Source organism: Macaca thibetana, chromosome X (assembly GCF_024542745.1).
Source record: "Macaca thibetana thibetana isolate TM-01 chromosome X, ASM2454274v1, whole genome shotgun sequence".
In the NCBI taxonomy this organism is placed as follows: Eukaryota; Metazoa; Chordata; class Mammalia; order Primates; family Cercopithecidae; genus Macaca; species Macaca thibetana.
This window is the reverse complement of record NC_065598.1, coordinates 31606356-31626054: the sequence shown is the minus strand read 5'-3', so window position 1 is coordinate 31626054 and position 19699 is coordinate 31606356. Positions and strand designations below refer to the sequence as shown.

Genomic DNA, 19699 nt, shown 5'->3' with positions numbered 1-19699 from the left:
GGTTCCCATTATGATGAAGGTTCCTGAGATCCTGTAATTGTGGTTGTTTATTGATCAGTCTTAGTTTCTCAGTGAATGTTGCAGGCTTGGATACAATGAACCTCACCCTCATGTTTAAAACTGCTTGAAAACAGTTCAGGTCAATAACCTCATTATACAGAACCAGTTTGTCCTTGCAAACAACATTACCATGACTTAGATTCTGTCTCTAAGGTCACTGCATAGTTTCCCTTGCACTTGGCCCAAGTTTAATTTCTAGAAGATTGTTTGTTTTCCTTACAGCTTACAAGAGACTTTTCCTTAGGTAAAGTTGAAGTTTGCACTGAGCTTAATGTCCAAACACCAGACACTGAAAATCACAGGTTTCTGTGTGGATATCAACATACATTTATTCAGGAATATATTGCAACCACTCCAAAAATCTAGAAAAGTAATTTGTATACAGTTCAAGCCCAGTATAATCATTTTTCATAAACTAACAAAACTAACAATGTGCTCAGTATTTAATTCGAAGAGCTAGAGAAAGTCCTGAAAGCAGCAAATTTCAGAGTTTCTGTTGATGTTCTGAAGAAAGCCAGCCCCCAGAGCAGTTAACAGGGTGACTTTCATTGTAGCAAGCCATGAAATGCACAAATGGACAATTGCGTACATTTCTGTCTACTCTTTGTTGATCCTCAAAGACTTTATGCCTTATGGTGTATGACTATGAATTAAGGTTTGTCACTAATTGTTAGAGATCACAGAGGTACATGTAATTTGGCTTTTACTTTTGTGCCTTTGTAAAAGAGAGAGAGAGAGGTCTTAATTAAAAGCCAGTGAGACAATTTTTGCTTTCATTACGTACAAAACAATCCAAATACTTGATACTAACTTATCACACCTCCACCCACACACTCAACTACTGGGCTACTTGGAGATAAGAACTGGGATCTGCCATGCCTGAGCATATCTGCTTCCTGCTAATGCATTAGTGATGTAAAAGGAGAATTACTTTTCTGGTATAAAAAGAACAAACCAGGAGCTGTTGCTTTCCTTCTCTCACCACCCTTAAAACCATTTTTGTAGCAGACAGCACTATTCTTTCCTTCCTTCTTTTTTTTTTTTTTTTTTCTCCTTGCCTGCTTCCCCATTTTCTCTCAATTTGGCACATTGGGAGAAGCTGAACTTAAGGGAAATTTTATTCCTGTTTTCCCATTTTTCCCTTGGATTTGGAGAAGAATCAGCATATCAAGTTGGCTGGGCATGGTGGCTCACGCCTATAATCCCAGCACTTTGGGAGGCCAAGGCAGGCAGATCACCTGAGGTCAGGAGTTCGAGACCAGCCTGGCCAACATGGTGAAACCCTCTCTCTACTAAAAATACGAAAATGAGCCAGCTGTGGTGGCGGGCATCTGTAATCCCAGCTACTTGGGAGGCTGAGGCAGGAGAATCGCTTGAACCCGAGAGGCAGAAGTTGCAGTGAGCCGAGACCACGCCGTTGCACTCCAGCCTGGGCTACACGAGCAAAACTCCATTTCAAAATATATAGATATAGATATAGATATCAAGTTGATAGGGGCAAAAATGCAAGACCGATTTGGAAATTATGGGGTGTAAAAAAATAGTTGACTCATGTAAAACTTTTGCTATGGACCATGACCTTGGAAACATCTGAAGATTAGCTGGGGTTTGTGGTAGCCTGAAACAACTAGAGGCTCAAAAAATGACCTCACAGTTTTGAACATGACACCCAGCAATACAAGGTAGAAAGCTGTGAGGGCTGTTTAAATCTCTGCATGGATCAAAAATTTATTTTTAAAGGTTAGAGTGATTTTTCTGAAGGACGCTCCATTGCTCTGACAGAAAGTGAACAAAGCCTTTTTCAACTTTGAGTCCATATATCAAAATTTAAAATGTGTCCTACTTCTCATGCCTCTTCTTCACTCTGGGTCTTGTTACCTCTTAATAGAAGAGGAAACGAGTCTGAGTAGCCTGCAGCACATTTTCATGAGAGAATTGTGTTTCTGTTTTGTTTTGGGGGCGGGTGCATTTGGAAACTGTAATAATTATGAAGAAAATGATATTCTTTAAAAAGAAAATGAAAATCTCTCATGATGTATATGTAAGATCCAGTATTTAAATGGATAATTAGTATGTCCACTGCTTACAGACATTCTAATTAAAGACACATCAGGGAATTATTCTGTTTCTTAGGAAATTGACTTGTCTATTGGCACCTCCGCATTCTGCATCAGACAGCCTGTCTGTTCAGCTCCTACGCTCACCTCCCAAGCTGAGTTCTGATTGGAAGCTGGGTTAATCCCTGTTCAGTTTCTTTCCTCTTTCATCTTTCCTTCACTTCATCAACTTATTTAAGATTTCTTTTATTTTCAAAGATGGTATATTTCTGGTTTCTTTTTGGAAATCTCTGACTAACCAACTTCTTTATTTTCTTTGAGGAATTCCTATAAAAGGTCAAAATTATGAAATAATACTACTAATGACATATATATAGTACTAATCTCTGCTGCAAAATAACTGGAAAAATCTTAGGATCATATGATCAAATACCTCTCCATCTTTGTTTAACACTTCAACTCTCTCTCTCTTTTTCTCTCTCTCCTTCTCTCCCTCTCTCTCTCTCTTCTCTCTCTGTCTCCCTCTCTCTCTCCCCCTCTACACACATACTTTTATTTATTTGTATGTTATTTCTTCATCTTAACTTCAGAAATTATTGAAGACTGACTATATGAGTTATATAAATTGTTTAAAATTTTGCTAAAGTTATAGTTTTGGTGTAATGTATTACATTAATGCCATAGATGAAATAGTTTTTAATGTGTTCCATTTTTCCATAGAGTAATAACGAGGTCCTCAATAGCACCCCATTTAGCAGTTTAAAAGCAACAAAAACTACTGCTATCAGTAACAACAATATAAACTACAAAAGAAATAAGCCATTTGTTGTTTGGTTTTTATTATAAAATTGTATTTTTAACTGTCTTGAACTTAAGCATTTATGCGCCATTTTCTTGTATTCATACTCATTTTTAACTTAAGTTAGAAAGCTACACTTTCAGTTAACTTTTAAAAATGTGTTCATATACTTTCAATGCTTACATCACCTGCCATGTATTAGAACTGAGAGCGTTAATGGAATTTTAAATGTCTTGATTACTTTCTAAAGTGATAAAATGAAGCCAGCTGGTTTGCTTTGCTAACTTTTTATATTATCAAAAAATGTTACTTACATAACCTAATTTTACTTACTGCTCTTGAATTATTTTTCAATGTAACAGAAAAAGGTGTGAGGACCTTTCTGTGTTTGGCCAAAGGGTTCCATCTCAACCTTTAACACAAAATAATTGCTGTAGACAAATGGTCAAGAGGGCAATTATAATCTTCCAGGCATCATTTCCTCAGATATGAGCTGCAAAATGACAGCATCATTAGTCATTTTCAATTACAGTCAATCACAACCAGGGATGTTTCATTTTCCCAGCTGTTTTGTTGTTAATTAACTAGATTAAGCTGTTTTTTTTTTCCTTCCAATGAGTTTCTTCTACTGCCAACATCAACATCTTAACATTTTTCAAAACTTCCTTAGGGTTTATTTTTTGCCTAACAATCTTTAATATATTACTCACAACAGATGTGCATCTCAAGACTTATTCACAGTATAGCAGGTCGAATGGTATTTCATTGGTCAAAATGTTGCCGAAATCAATATAATTACCATTAAAACAATACTTGGATTTCATAAATCATCTGTCATGCATACAATCTCGTTTACCTGGTGTAACTTCACTTATAGCAACAGAAATCAATAGAGAGATAACAGATAAAAATTGTCCCCTCAAATGAACAAGTCTATTTTGACTGACTCATTTAGTGAGCACAATTCCCATGCCAATAACACCAGAACAAGTTGGGAGAGGACGTCTAGAAAGAAGATAACAATGTTAGAAATACTTAATAATTTATGAGTAAATTCATAGTAACATTTTATTTTTAAAAAATATAAGTTTGCTTTACAACTGAAAAAAGTCTTGGAGTATAAGAGGTTGAATAAATGCTAATCCCAATGCATAAACTTAAGGAGAGCTTCACTTTCCCAATGAGAAGAGAAAAAAATTACAATAGATTTTTGGGCAACTTGTAAACATAAACATTTAGAAATATGGATGAGATTGTCAAATTTCTAATTATATTCAATTTCTTAATTGAGTAGCATTTCCGTATTTCTAATCTTACATTTTATAAAATAACACACTCATTTAGAAATACCTGGCACATTTATATTTTATGAAACAATTTCATTCAAATGCTCCGTATGTATATTCTAGAATTCTAGAGCTCGTCACCTTGCTAAGTTATTTGTAATATGGCACTGTTTGAATCCCCACATAATACTCTGAAAGCCTTCTGGCCAAGATTACTAGCAATATACCTGTAATCAACAAATTAAGAATATTTACCTTGTTGCAGCAAGAGTGTAAAACACTTCAGACAGAGTGTGGGCATGTCAGTAAGAGGGCGTTGGAAAAAGCTTCTCACAGAGCTCAGCTGGCTGCATGATTCTAAGGAGGAATTCAGAAAGCAGAAGCCATTTCTGGATTAGATGCTTTCAAGAAACAGAGTCAATGTAGTGATTAGGTATCTTAGTGTTTATCTAGAAGATGAGATTAAAGTAGGGCTAGACACGTCATTGGTAAAGGAGCAGCAATGCCTCATATGAGTCATTTCTGTGATAGCAGAAAGGCCTTGTCTCTGTCTTGTTTCAAACACGGCCATGGGGTGGCCTTGTGTCTGCCTAGTTTATTTCTATGAGTGTTTTTTAACATCCAGCTGGGACCATCATGGCCTAGCTAGCTGCCAGCTGCCAGCTACCAGCAGGGCCATTTTTCACGTTCTCAATGCTGTAACTGAAATTTTTATCCCAAACTTCAATACCCATTCACAAAATATTAGGACAACTGTTTTTTTTCATTTTTCATAGATATGAGTTTTGTTTGTTTGTTTGTTTGTTTTTGAGACAGAGTTTTGCTTTTTTGTTGCCCAGGCTAGAGTGCGGTGGCAGGATCTCGGCTCACCGCAACCTCTACCTCCCAGGTTCAAACGATTCTCCTGCCTCAGCCTCCCAGGTAGCTGGGATTACAGACATGCGCCACCACGCCCAGCTAATTTTGTATTTTTAGTAGAGATGGGGTTTCTCCACATTGGTCAAGCTGGTCTCAAACTCCCGACCTCAGGTGATCGGCTGCCTTGGCCTCCCAAAGTCCTGGGATTACAGGCGTGAGCCACCGCACCCAGCCAGATGTGATTTTTTAAAATTTTCCCAATAGACTCACATATTGTTTTTGCTTTTTAAATTGTTTGGCTTTTAAACAAATTCTTTAAAAGACTTGTTTACAATGGTCTCCGAGTGATTGTGAAGCTATACACTAGGAATGATTGCTCAAGATTTATCAACTTGCTTTGCCTCCCTTTTTAATTAAGCAAATTCTGTCAGAGTACTTATATAAGCATCACATCTCTTGAGGTTATTTCAGGCTAATATACAACATTGTGGTTCAGAATAAAATAATTGAAACATAAGAGGTAGTCTTGAATATGAGCCAACTTTCTTTTCTGAGAAAACATTTGAGTGAAAAGTCTCATATGCTCGGTAGCTCGTGCTGAAATTAGGGAAGCATTTTAGAGATTTGAATTTCACCTCTTGTCCTCAGTTGTATTAATTACACTTAAAAAGACAGACAAAGAGACATAGATGTTTCAATTACAGTATTCAAATGTATGCCTGTATGTGTACAGCCGTAGGTAGAGTCCTTTATTTATTCAGTAGATATTAATTGCATGCCTACCATTGACACAAGATATATTTTTAAATTTTGAAAATCTCAAACTCAGAGTTTAAACTATATTCTAGTTTACTTTTTTAAACAAATGATATTTTTATGATTGTATAAAACAAATACATTATTTTCCCTTATTCTACATCAAATAATATTTCTAGAAGGCTTTTTTCCTTATCTTAATGATAGAAAACATAAAAATCATTTAATATTTTTTAAATATCCCAAAATATGAGGCAAGAAAGCACCCACAATTGTAGCTATCTTAGGAAACTGTTAATTTCTTAAAACACTTTTTATATTTAATTTTATATATGTATAATTGTACATATTTATATGTGGGGTACAAGTGATATTTTGCTTATTTTTTGTAATTTCAGTAGTTTTGGGGGTACAGGTGGTTTTTGGTTACATGGATGAGTTCTATAGTGGCAAGTTCTGAAATTTTTTTATGTATCCATTACCTGAGTAGTATACATTGTACCCAATAAATAGTCTTTTATCCCTTACCTCACTCCCAAGCTCCCCACTTAGAGTCCCCCAAGTCCATTATATCACTCTGTATGTCTTTGTATCCTCAAAGCTTAGCTCCCACTTATGAGGGAGAACATACGGTATTTAGTTTTCCATTCCTGAATTACTTTACTTGGAATAATGGCCGCCAGCTCCATTCAAGTTGCTGCAAAAGAAATTCCTTTTTATGTCTGAGTAATATTCTATGGTATATAGATACCACATTTTCTTTATCCATTCATTGGTCGATGGACACTTGGGTTGGTTCCATATCTTACAATTGCAAATTTTGCTGCTATTTTTGTGCTGCTGCTTTCTTTTTTGTACGTCCTTTTCTGGTTTTGGTATTAGGGTGATACTGACTTCATAGAATGATTTAGGGAGGATTCCCTCTTTATCTTTTGAAATAGTTTCAGTATAATTGGTACCAATTCTTCTTTGAATGTCTGGTAGAATTCAGCTGTGAATTCATCTGGTCCTGGGCTTTTATTTGGCAATTTTTAAATTACTGATTCAACGTGGCTGCTCATTATTGATGTGTTCAGGGTTACTTTTTTTTTTTTTTTTTTTTTTTTTTTGAGACGGAGTTTTGCTCTTTCGCCCAGGCTGGAGTGCTGTGGCACGATCTCGGCTCACTGCAACCTCTACTTTCCGGTTTCAAGCAATTCTCCTGCCTCAGCCTCCCAAGTAGCTGAGATTACAGGTGCTCACCACCACGCCCAGCTAATTTTTGTATTTTTAGTAGAGTCGGAGTTTCACTATGTCGGCCAGGCTAGTCTCAAACTCCTGACCTCGTGATCTGCCCGCCTCAGCCTCCCAAAGTGCTAGGATTACAGACATGAGCCACCGCGCCCAGCCGAAGTGTTCAGGGTTTCTGTTTCTTCTTGATTTAAACTAGGAGGGTTGTATGTTTCCACGAATTTATCCATTTCCTCTGGATTTTCTAGTTTGTGTGCATAAAGGTGTTCATAGTAGTAGTGAATGATCTTTTGTATTTTTGTGATGTAGGCTGTAGTGTTTCCAGTTTCATTTCTACTTGAGCTTATTTGACTCTTCTCTCTTCTTTCCTTGGTTAATCCTGCTAATGGTCTATCAATTTTGTTTATCTTTTCAAAGAACTAGCTTTTTGTTTCATTTATATTTTGTATTTTTTTGTTTCAACTTCATTTAGTTCTGCTTTGATCTTTGTTATTTCTTCTCTTCCGCTGGCCTTGAGTTTAGTTTGTTCTTGTTTCTCTAGTTCCTTGAAATGTGACATTAGGTTGTCAATTTGTGCTCTTTCAGAATTTTTGATGTAGGTATTTAACACTATGAGCTTTCCTCTTAGCACTGTTTTTGCTGTATCTCAGAGGTTGTAATAAATTGTGTCACTATTCATTTCAAAAAATATTTTAATTTCCATCTCAATTTCATTGTTAACCCCAAAATCATTCAAGAGCTTAATTTCCAAGTGTTTGTGTAGTTTTTTCCTTTTGGAGTTGATTTTTAGTTTTATTCCACTGTGGTCTGAGAAGATACTTGATATGATTTGGATTTTCCTAAGTTTATTAAGACTTTTTTGTGGCCTCTTGTATGACCTGTCTTGGAGAATGTTTCATCCACTGATAAGAATGTATATTCTGCAATTGTTGGGAAGAATGTTCTGCAGATATCTGTTAAGTCCATTTGTTCTAGGGCATAATTTAAGTCCATTGTTTCTTTGTTGAGTTTTTCTTTCAATGACCTGTCTAGTGCTGTAAGTGGAGTATTGAAGTCCCCCACTATTATTGCGTTGTTGTCTATCTCATTTCTTAGGTCTAGTACTATTGTTTTATAAAGCTAAGAGCACCAGTGTTGGATGCATATAAATTGAGTATTGTAGTAAATATCTTCTTGTGGAACTAATCCTTTTATCATTATACAATGTCTTTCTTTATCTTTTGTTTACTATCGTTGCTTTAAAGCCTGTTTTGTCTGATATAAAGCTATTCCTGCTTGCTTTTGGTTCCTATTTGCGTGGAATATCCTTTTCTGTCCTTTTACCACAAGTGATATTTTGATACGAGCATATAATATATAATGATCAAATCAGAGTGATTGCAGTATCTATCACCTTAAATATTTATCCATTTTAAATTTTAAAAGGAAAGTTATATTCAGAAATCACTTTTTCTTGTAACTAATTCCTGTTCTTCATAAAGAAGAAATTTCATAGTTTGATATAGTTGTCTTAACATTTAATGAATATTTTCAAGCAAAGTATATACAATGGAGAATAATGCTCAGCTGCAAAAGTCATCTATAATGAATCTAATTTTTCCATTTACAAAAAAAGTACTCCCAAAGTTTATCCATTTTGGTGGAACATGAATTCACTCTGATTGTTGAGTTTGGAGCTCTTGTGCAGAAAACCTTGGACCTGCAATTTAGTTAGCATATTCAAAGTTTTAAAATTATAGAGATGTAGTCAAGAATAGGACTTGATAGCTATTATCCCACTGATTTGCTATTTAAATAAGTTGGGACTTAAGTACATATTTGATTTCCTTAAATTTGCTTATAGATGATTAACATGTATAGCAAAATGTTACCTTTTACAGATTTTTATTGAGCATTGCTTAAAGATTATTATATGATGAACACCTGACTAGTTACTACAGCCAAACATTTTTCTGTTATGCAGATGAATTTTACAGCTTGAATGATGAGAGAATTGAAAACATGGGCAAATGCCAGAGAAGTGAAAAACAAAATGAAGCAAAACAAAAAAGAACTTGCATAATATATAAATAATCCATTTCAACTCTACAGTACACCAAATTCTTGGAAAAGTAGCAAGATTGTTTTTGTGATTAGCTAAATCAAAAACTGTAGTCATTTCATAAGTATTTGCTAATAATTATAAAAGATTAGAAATTATACAGTTCTGAGCTTATTGAACCTTTGACCCATTGCAACGTCCTCAGACATTTGTGGTACATTGGGAGTGCCATTTAATTTTAAAAATCCACCTCTACATTAGAGATTATAGTAACCCCTCATTTACCTATCTGGAGATAAGAGTGGGAAAGATAATATTTGACCAAATGGACAGATGGGAGTGCCATTTAATTTTAAAAATCCACCTCTACATTAGAGATTATGGTAACCCCTCATTTACCTATCTGGAGATAAGAGTGGGAAAGATAATATTTGACCAAATGGACAGACTGTTTAGAGTTTATGTATTAATAAAAGAGAAATTGCATGCACAAACATGTTATTTTCTAGGTAACTAAAACCTAGCCCTTTCATAAAGCACTGAAAAATTTTTATTGTAACTATTTTAATGAAAACTTTTCTTGAATATCTTCTGTTTTGCTTCATTAAACAGTGCATAATATCTGACCAACAAATTTATAGTGCTTTCCAGTTCACAGCGTTTTTACCATATAAAATATCTCATTTAGTTTCTCCAACAAAGCTATGAGTTACGTGGTAGTATTATATCCATGTTTCAAGGATGATAAATCTTAGTGACCCATCTGATTTTCCAAGGATCATACAACCAGTGAATTAGGAATGAAACTCAAGACTTCTGATTCTAAATCCCAATGTAAATTAACTTCTCTTAATTTTCAGGGATGTCGTTATCACATCAATTTTTGCTCTGTTTAGTGATACAGTGATATATGAGGAACATGAAATTCAAAGCACTGTTTCTTCAGTTGAGACCCAGTTGAAGTGGTTGATTTGCTTTTAGAAGCTAGACTGTAAGATAAATAAATACCTTTAAATATTAAAGCAAACTCAAATCACTGAGATACTTACACCATGAGAAGAAAGTGGAACCCAAGTCAACTGGTAGAAACAACGAACTTTGATCTCTCTTTATCCACTCATTCTGAGGGGCAATATGCTTACTGAGTAGAAAGATGGGCATACCCCCAGCAGTATTTAAATCAATCCCAAATCTATCACTGTCTCTCCTTTTCTCTCTCTCTCAGCACATATAGGTGATTTCCTATAAATTAAATGGCATAGGATGAGATTTCATCACATGTTGAACTGTCATTTCATTGATAAATGACTAAAATTACCACATTTCTCAGTTTTAAGTTTTTTATGTTCATTGTCTCCTATTGCTACTTTCTGTTATCAGAATGGTTACTTCTCATTGCTTTTAGTATTCTGTCTTTGTAGAGTTATAGAAACTTCACAAGGAAACCAGAAGATCAAATATATTACTCACTAGTGTCTTACAATATTTAATTTTTAGTGTTTAGGTTCTGATGTCAGGACAGAAAAATATCTTCCATGAGTGATGACTTTCAAGGGTGGTTTTCCTGACTAATCAGAGGCATTATATTTTGTTTGCTTTTAGGTTCAAGACTGATTTTTAATAAATAAAAAAGTTACATGTATTGATATGCTAGTAAATGTTAACATCATGCATTCTGGATAAAAACATTGAAAGCCTTGATTTGACTTGATGTCAGACACAATAGATATAATCTCAAGAGCACTGATGATAGTTAAATTAGGAAGTGATGAATTCTTACTATATATTATGTTTTGTTCTTAGCACAGTTTTATATTTATAAAATTTAATTTATATTAATGGTTATGTTTAATAACCAATTAGCAAAATTACTGAAATGTGACAATATCTCTATTCCCATTTCTTTCCTGCTTTATCCTTTTAAAATATGTAATATTATTTATAAGTATATTTTAAATTTATAAAAGCTACATTGTACTATAAATCTTGTTTTTTTAGCTTTTCAAACGTTCATAATTGTGTTTTAAAGATCCATCCACTGCCAGGCGCAGTGGCTTACGCCTGCAATCCCAGCACACTGGGAGGCCAAGATGGGCAGATCACCTGAGGTCAGGAGTTGGAGGCAGCCTGGCCAACATGGTGAAATACAAAATACAAAAATTATCCAGGTGTGGTGGTGCCAGCCTGTAATCCCAGCTACCGGGAGGCTGAGGCAGGAGAATCACTTGAACCCAGGAGGCGAAAGTTGCAGTGAGCCAAGATCACGCCACTACATTCCAGCCAGGGCAACAACAGTAAAACTCCATCTCAAAAAAATAAAAAAATCCATCCACATTGCTCTACATATACCCTTATCCATGTCTTTCACATACACACCCATGTTGTCCTCAATTCCCCACAATGCAGCAACAAACTTTCTTGTACTTCCTTATGACCTTAAGAATGTGAGAGAAAGTTCTCCGGTATACACTGATGAGGGAATATGATCAGCCAGGTTTTTTGTTTGTTTTTCTGTTTTTTGCTTTTTATGCCCACTTTTCTGTTGGCAGTCAGCAGCCACATCTGAAGTTATAGCTCTCTGTTTTAGACAAGGCTTATTCTTCCCTTTGTTACAACCTGGTCCCTATAGGGACCTGAATTTGTGACTCTAGTCTGTGAGATTACTTTTTAAATACAGTTTGGTTCAGGATTTATAAAAACCTAATAAGGCTGGGCGTGGTGGCTCACACCTGTAATTCCAGCACTTTGGGAGGCTGGGATGGGCAGATTGCTTGAGTCCAGGAGTTTGAGACCAGCCTGGGCAACATGACAAAACCCCATCTCTACATAAAAATGCAAAAATATATATATCCAGGCAGGGTGGCATGCACCTGTAGTCCCAGCTACTCAGGAGGCTGAGGTGGGAGGATTGCCTAGGAAGTCAAGGCTGCAGTGAGCCAAGATCTTGACACTGCTCTCCAGCCTGGGTGACAGAGCGAGACCCTGTCTCAAAAGAAAAAAATAAGCCTAATAAAATGATTGCACACCTGGAAAACCTACATAGGCTCCCTCAAGTACCATATATATATATATATATATATATATATATATATATATATATATACACACACACACATATACACATACACACACACACACATACAGTCATTCATGGTGTGTAGTTCACATTGAAGTCAAGTTGGGGAAAAAGAAACTCATTTATCTCTTTCTCTTTTCCTTTATTCAAGTAGCCATTTTTATTTAATTTTATTCAATTCAGAAATATTTACTGAACTCCTCTTATTAGGAAGCACTGGATTGGATATAAAGAAAATACCATACAAGGCATAGAAGACTCAGTCCTGCCTTGCAAAGGGCATGTAGTCTTGACTGGAAAGACACATACTGACAGGGTAGACTGTTTTAGGAATAAGGCTCAAAATCCTAAGGAAATTGAACACTCAAACAAAGGATTCTTAGCAAAGCAATTTTACTTCTGCGCAGAGGGGTGCCTCCTTGGCCAGTTGCCATGAGAACACACCTGAACAAAGGGGCACGAGAGCCTTTATTCCTGATGCAAGTCCTGTACCCTTTCCCCATTGGCCGGGGTCGGGTCATACAATCTAAACTAATCCCGGTTGGCTAAACATTTGACTGTTTAAGATAGGGTGGGCACGTAAAACCAAGTGGAGAGGAAGGGGAAGGGGTATCTGTAATGAGCTAGAAAGTTAGTCCTCTTTCCAGATAAGTAAATGAATGTGAGCTGGTACTGATAACACTTGGTACTGAGGCGTGCCTGGGCATCTAACAAAGGCAAAAAGGAAAAAGGAGAAAAAGTGTGTGTGTGGGGGGGTGTACTATGAATTAAAGAATAAAAGATTGATCAGATTATTTGAAGAGAAACCTCATATCCCACAACTGGAAGAAACAATTTGATGGAAAGTTTTTCTTCGTCGTTTACCAGCTCAAAATCTCAACTATCAAAGGCAAGAAAATAAACACACACACACCCCTCTACACCTTTACCTTTTTCTGTATGGCCAAAGCCTTCAGTCCAGCGGACCACTTCCCACTCCAATTACCATGTTAGCCTTGCAACTCACATCTCTGCACCCTTCTGATAAAGCCTCCACAATGCAAAACACGAATCGTATCATATTGCTCTACTTCTCTAAACACTTCCATCTACTCTGTGGTCTTAGAAGAGAATCTGATAACCCCACATTACAAGGCCTTAATAAATTGCCTTATTGCAGCTCTGTATCATTACTTATAAATACTGTAGTCTAGATAGCCAGGACACACTGCTTTTTTTTTTTTTTTTAAGGCTCAATACCTCTTGCCATTTTGCACGTGGTTTTCCTTCTGTCTGAAATGCCCTTTCTCCACCTGGCACTTGAATGGCCCCTTCTGAAAACTTCTTAGTTATCTTTCAAAATCAGTTCAAATGTTAGCTTTTGTGGGTAACCTATTGACCTCTCCAGGCTGAGTTACAGTGTTCCCCCAAGGTGTCTTGTTGAAATCATTATTTTTTCCTAAAATCTCTGTTCTAATTTACTTACATGCCTGTGAATGCTTAGAGGTTACTAACTTCAGTTTTGTGAACTTAGTAACTGGCACAAAGTCTGGCACTGAGGAGCACCTGAACAATTTTTTTTCTGGAATAAATAAATTAATGGTTTCATTGAAATGATTAGCATTAAATTAATGATTAGCATTAAACTACAATGTGTGTATAAAACATTCCGGTTAGGTTGGGTTCATTGCCATTCCTATTTACTTTAAAGAGTTTGTAATTTCTGGCTCTTTTCCAACTCTGATTCTTCAGACTAGAAATGCAATTTCTGCTAATATATTTATTTTAAGCAAACCCAACATCAATAAAGTTATTTATATTCCTTATAACATAAGCATAAGAACGTACAGTGATATAAAAATGCAGCTATTATCTCTTATAGGCACTGGTAAAGCTTTTGTGACTAGCGCTACTATACTGGCAAGGTATTGCTGCTTGTAATGAACTAAATATTTCAGTGGCTTAACACAATAGGAGTTTTTCTCTTGCTTACATATGTTATTGCAGAAACCTAGGTCCTGTTCATCTTCTTCCTCTGCGTGCCATTCCCTTGGTAGCTTTTCTTTGCTAGGGTTTTGCAAGAGAATGAAATCCTGTTGAAAATGATCTGAGGGTCTGTTATGTTCTCAAGAATGGTACATAACTGGTCTGTGTTAAATGCTCAGGTAACTGATTAGGTATTATAGATACTTAGGATTTTGTCATGAACAATCAGCATCAACATCACCTGGAAAATTGTTAAAAATGCAGATTATTGGGCTCCACCCAGTATCTACTAAATCCAGAACTCTGGGGCTGCTCTGCAGCAATTAGCAAGGCCTCCAGGTGATTCTGTTGATCCTAAAGTATTAGAACAACTGCTCTAGGGCATTAGGACTTAATTCTCTCCCCAGTAAGTTGTAAAGATTTGCTGTAGGACCCAAGAGTCTTCTGCTTCCAACAATGGAAAGGAAAAAAAAGGTAGAAACCTCACTAAATTTTTCAAAGCCTCAGCCCCAAACTGACAAACACTTCTGCTCACATTCTACTGGCTATAACTTCTCGTATAGCTAGCTGAACCAGTGAGGTGGAACCAGCTCAGGATGGCCTACTGTTATATTGCCAGGCATTTTTTGAGGCACTTGATGTTATCTTCTTGGTAATTTAAATTTAACCGTGGTGGGAATATTTACACCACAGAAATTGGCAAACACTAAAAACAAGGTGTTTTTAAACACCCTGAGATCAGAGATCCAGTTGATATACATCTACCAGCACACCACTGGCCAAATACAGGCTTGGCTTATGCCACGGAGAGCTCTGCAGCTGAAATACCTCTTCAAACGTGTCCTGCTTTAAGCCAAATTAGTCAGGCCTTTATACCTTCACATTGATCAGTCACTGAATGAGGGCTGCCGGGGAAAAGGCATGACCTTGGACAAGGCAGCTCTCTGCAGCTCAGGCAGTCCCTGAAGGGACTGACAGCTGAAGAATGTCTAGTGACATCATTTCCATCATCTAGAACAAGAGTCTTTCCTTGAAGGGGGGCTCTAAGTAGCATCTTCCCATGTCCACTGCAGCCCCTCCCTTTAAGAGGTTCTGATATAATTGACCGGGAGTGAGCCAGTACATTAGGATTTTTCTCAATTTATCTGGATAATTTTAGTATGCAACCACAATAGATACTCTTCAAGAATTAAGCCAGTTGCTGAGAGGGAACTGTTTTTTGTTGGTTTGTTTTCATTAATGTTTGCACTCTACTTCCTTTTAATAAAATTATGCCTGGAGAGTTTATATGGAGCAATCGATAAATATTTGTAGGGTGGTTGGCTAAAATAATTATAATTCCTTTAAAAAAATTCTACCCACTAAAGTTAATTTAGAAGTAAAATATAATAGAAATTCAATAATATATTCACCAAATGAATTAAGATGTTCATGAATTAAGTTATCTTCAGAGTGTTAATCGAATAAGTAATGTGTATGCTTTTCTATTAAAGAGGAAATTAGAAGACCTGAGCTCTGAGTGGAAGACGGTAAACCATTTACTTCAAGAGCTGAGGGCAAAGCAGCCTGACCTAGCTCCTGGACTGACCACTGTTGGAGCCTGTAAGTATACTGGATCCCATTCTCTTTGGCTTTAGCTATTTATTCAAAAGCACAACTATGAAGTGATGTCTGGGTGAGAGAGAAAATTTGTTTCAATTCTGAAGATAGAGATAAAGCTTTGTGTTGTTGACTATGCAAAAAGTCTTAGAGTACATTCCTTGGAAATTGACTCTGATTCAAAATGTTGTATGACAATGGGATATGGGGAGTGTTCTCTGGAGATACACCCATAAGGAAGAGAAGAGTACCAGGGAGATTGTGGGAGAGTCTGAAACATGAGTTGGCTGCAACAGAGGCCTAAGCCAGTCTCACAGGAGCCCTACATCTGGGCTGGCTCTGCAGAGCTGTCCTGAATTACAGGCAGTGGGCCTGGACTTTGTATTTCTGATCCAGCCAGCCATTGGCCATGGGCTGGCTGCTGCCTGACAGTGGAAGGACAACTTGGACAAGTTTTCTGAGGCCGAAGGCAATTCTTAGTAAGAAACACCCTTAACAACCAATATTCCTAGCATCCAAGGATGTGTGCATTGTCCCTGAAGAGAGACTCAGGGTGAACTGCCAGATTATCCACTAACACTACATGAAGATGCCATCTCAACAAATCCTATATCATTTAGACAATATTCTTCAAATATGGCTAAAAGAATCATAGAAACCACAGAAACACACACAGTCCTACTAGCACCTCTCCCTGTCCCATTTGCAAACAATTTAAGAGCTCTTCCATTTTTAGTTCAAGTAAAAGAAAAATGGATTGTGAGGACCACAAGCTGACTTGGGGGAGGAATATTTCTTCATTTAGCTGTAGTTTTAACTTTTGTTTTCACTGCATATTTTCAGTCTATTTTATTTTCCTTCCTATTCAGTTGTTGATAGAAGGTATTCATATATTCTCATGGCAATGTTAATGCTGGCTTTGACTCTCAGGGGAAAAAAGCCAGAAAACTTCTTTGCTGTACCATTCTATAATTAGGCAGAACTAAAAACATCTTTGGGTGTTTTTTTTGTTTTGTTTTGTTTTGTTTTGTTTTGTTTTGTTTTGTTTTGTTTTGCCTTGTCTACTTTTCAAAGATCAAATGATTGAAGCATTAAAGCATGGTGACTGGTTCTTCAGGTAAAGTTGATTTTTATTTTATGTCAAGTAGAAAAATACTGAACTGGAAGAATCACAGCTGGGGTAGCACAATCATAATTCATTAGAAGGCATAGTGCTTGGATTAAAAGAAGCCCTACAATCTGAGGACAGTGCATCTCATGTGTCCCCTGGGATTTCTCAGAAGTCATCAGAGTTAGATTTAACGACTTTGGAGACTTGAAAAGATATGCAAGCATTATGGTTTTGTTTGTTTTTTTTTTCTTTTTGTCAATCTGGGACACTAAAATTGCTATATCAGGGTTATATTCAACTAACTATGTCAGGTTTATTTCTTTTTATGAGCTCTAATTTTTGGTTCCCTCAGCGAATATGCATAGTTTGTTCCTATATTATCATTTATTGGTGTCTGTTTTCTGGCTGTCCCTGACATGTTCAGCCTCAGACTCAGACATAAACTCTATGAAGAGATTATGTTCCAACGATTCTTTATAAGTTTGTTAAACTCTGAACTTATGGGTTTATGTCCCATATAAGCCACTTTACACATGGTAGGAAGGCTCCAAAACCAGGGCACTGAAATTCATTTAATGTGTATTTTATCTAAATGTAACAATAATGTTTATAAGAAAAAGACATTCAAAGTTCCAGTTTTGATTTCCAGCAACATATATAATTCATCCACTTAATAAATATTTATTAACTTCCATGTGTTGAGCATCATACTGGTGCTGCGAGTACAGCATAGAATAAGATAAGTCCCTCCTTTCATAAAACATATATTACAATATATGTTTTATTGTAATATATGTTTTATGTAATATATGTAATAAACTAATGAAGAAAATATATACTGTCTCAATAATTGTAAGTACTGTAGAGTGTAGTCTACAGATTGATGTCAGTGGTATTTGTTAGACATGTAGAATCTGAGGCCCCTATCCTAGACCCACTGAATCACAATCTGCATTTTAATAGAATCCCCAAGTGAATCCTGTGCACATTGACGTTTGAGAAACACCATTACAGAGAACAACTAAGCAGGGAGACATCATGAGGGTATTATTGTCTATCGTGTGGTCAGGGAAGCTTGTCTATTAAGAGAACATCAGAAAACTGATGTAAGTGAGGAAGTGAGCCTGGTGTATCTCTGGGAAAATTATTACAGGCAGGGAAAGAAAAGACTGAGCAATGATACTGAAGTAGGAACAAGATGGCAGAATATTAAGGAGATCAGTAAAACTAGAGGAGCGGGTCAGGGGAAGTGTGATGGAAGCCATGAGAGATATTCATCTTTCATAGCACTGCCCTACTTCCTTCTCCCCAACACGAGGGTCTCAACACCCCCTACCACTCTTGTCTTCTCCTACGCCCTCCACATTGCTGCCAGTGTGGAGAGTCTGGGAATGCCCTCAGCTCAAAGCTATTGGTGACAGCTGGCAGAGTTGTGGTAGTAGCTAAAAAAGAAGTAAGAGAAAGAGGAATTTTTCTCAAAAGCAGGTGCTTTTCATCCTCTTTAGCACACTGAAACAGATCTGGGCATAAAGTCAAGATGTTAAATACACAAATGTTGAATGAAAAAAATCAACAGGTAGTCATTTAGATCCAGAGCAGCTTTTATTAAAATAAGGCTTTTCTTTTTTCTTTACTGTGGTGGTTCAAATATCAGAATAAAGAATTGTTTCTATTCCTGACTTCCTGACTTGCAGGAGGTTAATCAGATATAAATGCAATATAAAAAAAGAAAATCTAATTTGTATTATGCTTCTTGTGTATGTTTATTATTTCATGTACTATATTACAATAGAATAGAATTTATAATTCATTATAGTAAAATTTTTCCATTGCAGTCCTACTATTGAATGTATAGAAGCTACACATATATGTGTAGCTTTAACATATATGTCTTTATCCTGAAAATAATTTCAAAGAACATATGGTTATAGATAATTTTTAAAGATTAAGGACCCCAAAGTTTAGAGGGGAAATAGCTAGATTAAGGCCACACAGCTGGAAAGCAAGCAAGCAAGGGTTTCAGTCCACGTGTGTCAAGCTCCAAAGCCTGTGTTTTGTTTTGTCGCTATGCTTTACACTATCTCTCTGTCCAAGAACCTAATGGAAAATTACAGATATGGATGCAGCTGGCCAGCAGTTAATATAATTTAACTCAATCTTAAACATATCTGGAGTAAAAGTGATATATGTTTCTGTGTCCTCTCCTCTCCTGTCTCTCCTCTCCCCTCCCCTCCCCTCCCCTTCCCTCCCCTCCCCTTCCCTCCCCTCCCCTCCTCTTCCCTCCCCTCCTCTTCCTTCCCCTCCTCTCCCCTCCCCTCCTCCCTCCTTTCCTCTCCTTTCCATGTGCTTGTGTGTGAGAGAGAGAGAGACTGAATCGTGCTTTGTTGCCCAGGCTGGAGTGCAGTGGTGTGATCTCAGTTCACTGCAACCTCTGCCTTTCAGGTTCTAGTGATTCTCCTGCCTCAGCCTCCCAAGTAGCTGGGATACAGGTGCACCCCACCACACCCAGCTAATTTTAGTATTTTTGATAGAGATGGAGTTTCTCCATGTTGATCAGGCTGGTCTTAAACTCCTGACCTCAAGTGATCCACCTACCTCAGCCTCTCAAAGTGCTGGGATTACAGGTGTGAGCCACCATGCCTGGCCTGTTTCTGTGTTTTTTCTACTTAAGAAGTAGAAAAAATTGGTTCACTCTATTTGAATTTCTTAGAACCATAGAAATCCAAACTTGGAATAATTACTGCAATTATTATCTAGTTGAATATTCTCCTTTTATAGATGTAGAAGCTGAGGCCTAAAGTTGCTTGTTTTGTTTTATGAACACTAAACCAAACTACCTTGTGGCTGCTTACTTAAATTAT

At 36.7% G+C, this 19699-nt stretch overlaps 1 protein-coding gene across 15 annotated transcripts in view; it reads left to right on the top strand.

The window, feature by feature from the left end:
- The window catches only part of DMD (dystrophin), a 2269491-nt gene that overhangs the window by 1536934 nt on the left and 712858 nt on the right, over nt 1-19699 (top strand). For all 15 annotated transcript variants that reach the window (XM_050777140.1, XM_050777144.1, XM_050777148.1 and 12 more), the window contains one exon: nt 15622-15730. In XM_050777140.1, the coding sequence (XP_050633097.1) occupies nt 15622-15730 (109 nt within the window). The remainder of the gene's footprint in view (nt 1-15621; nt 15731-19699) is intronic.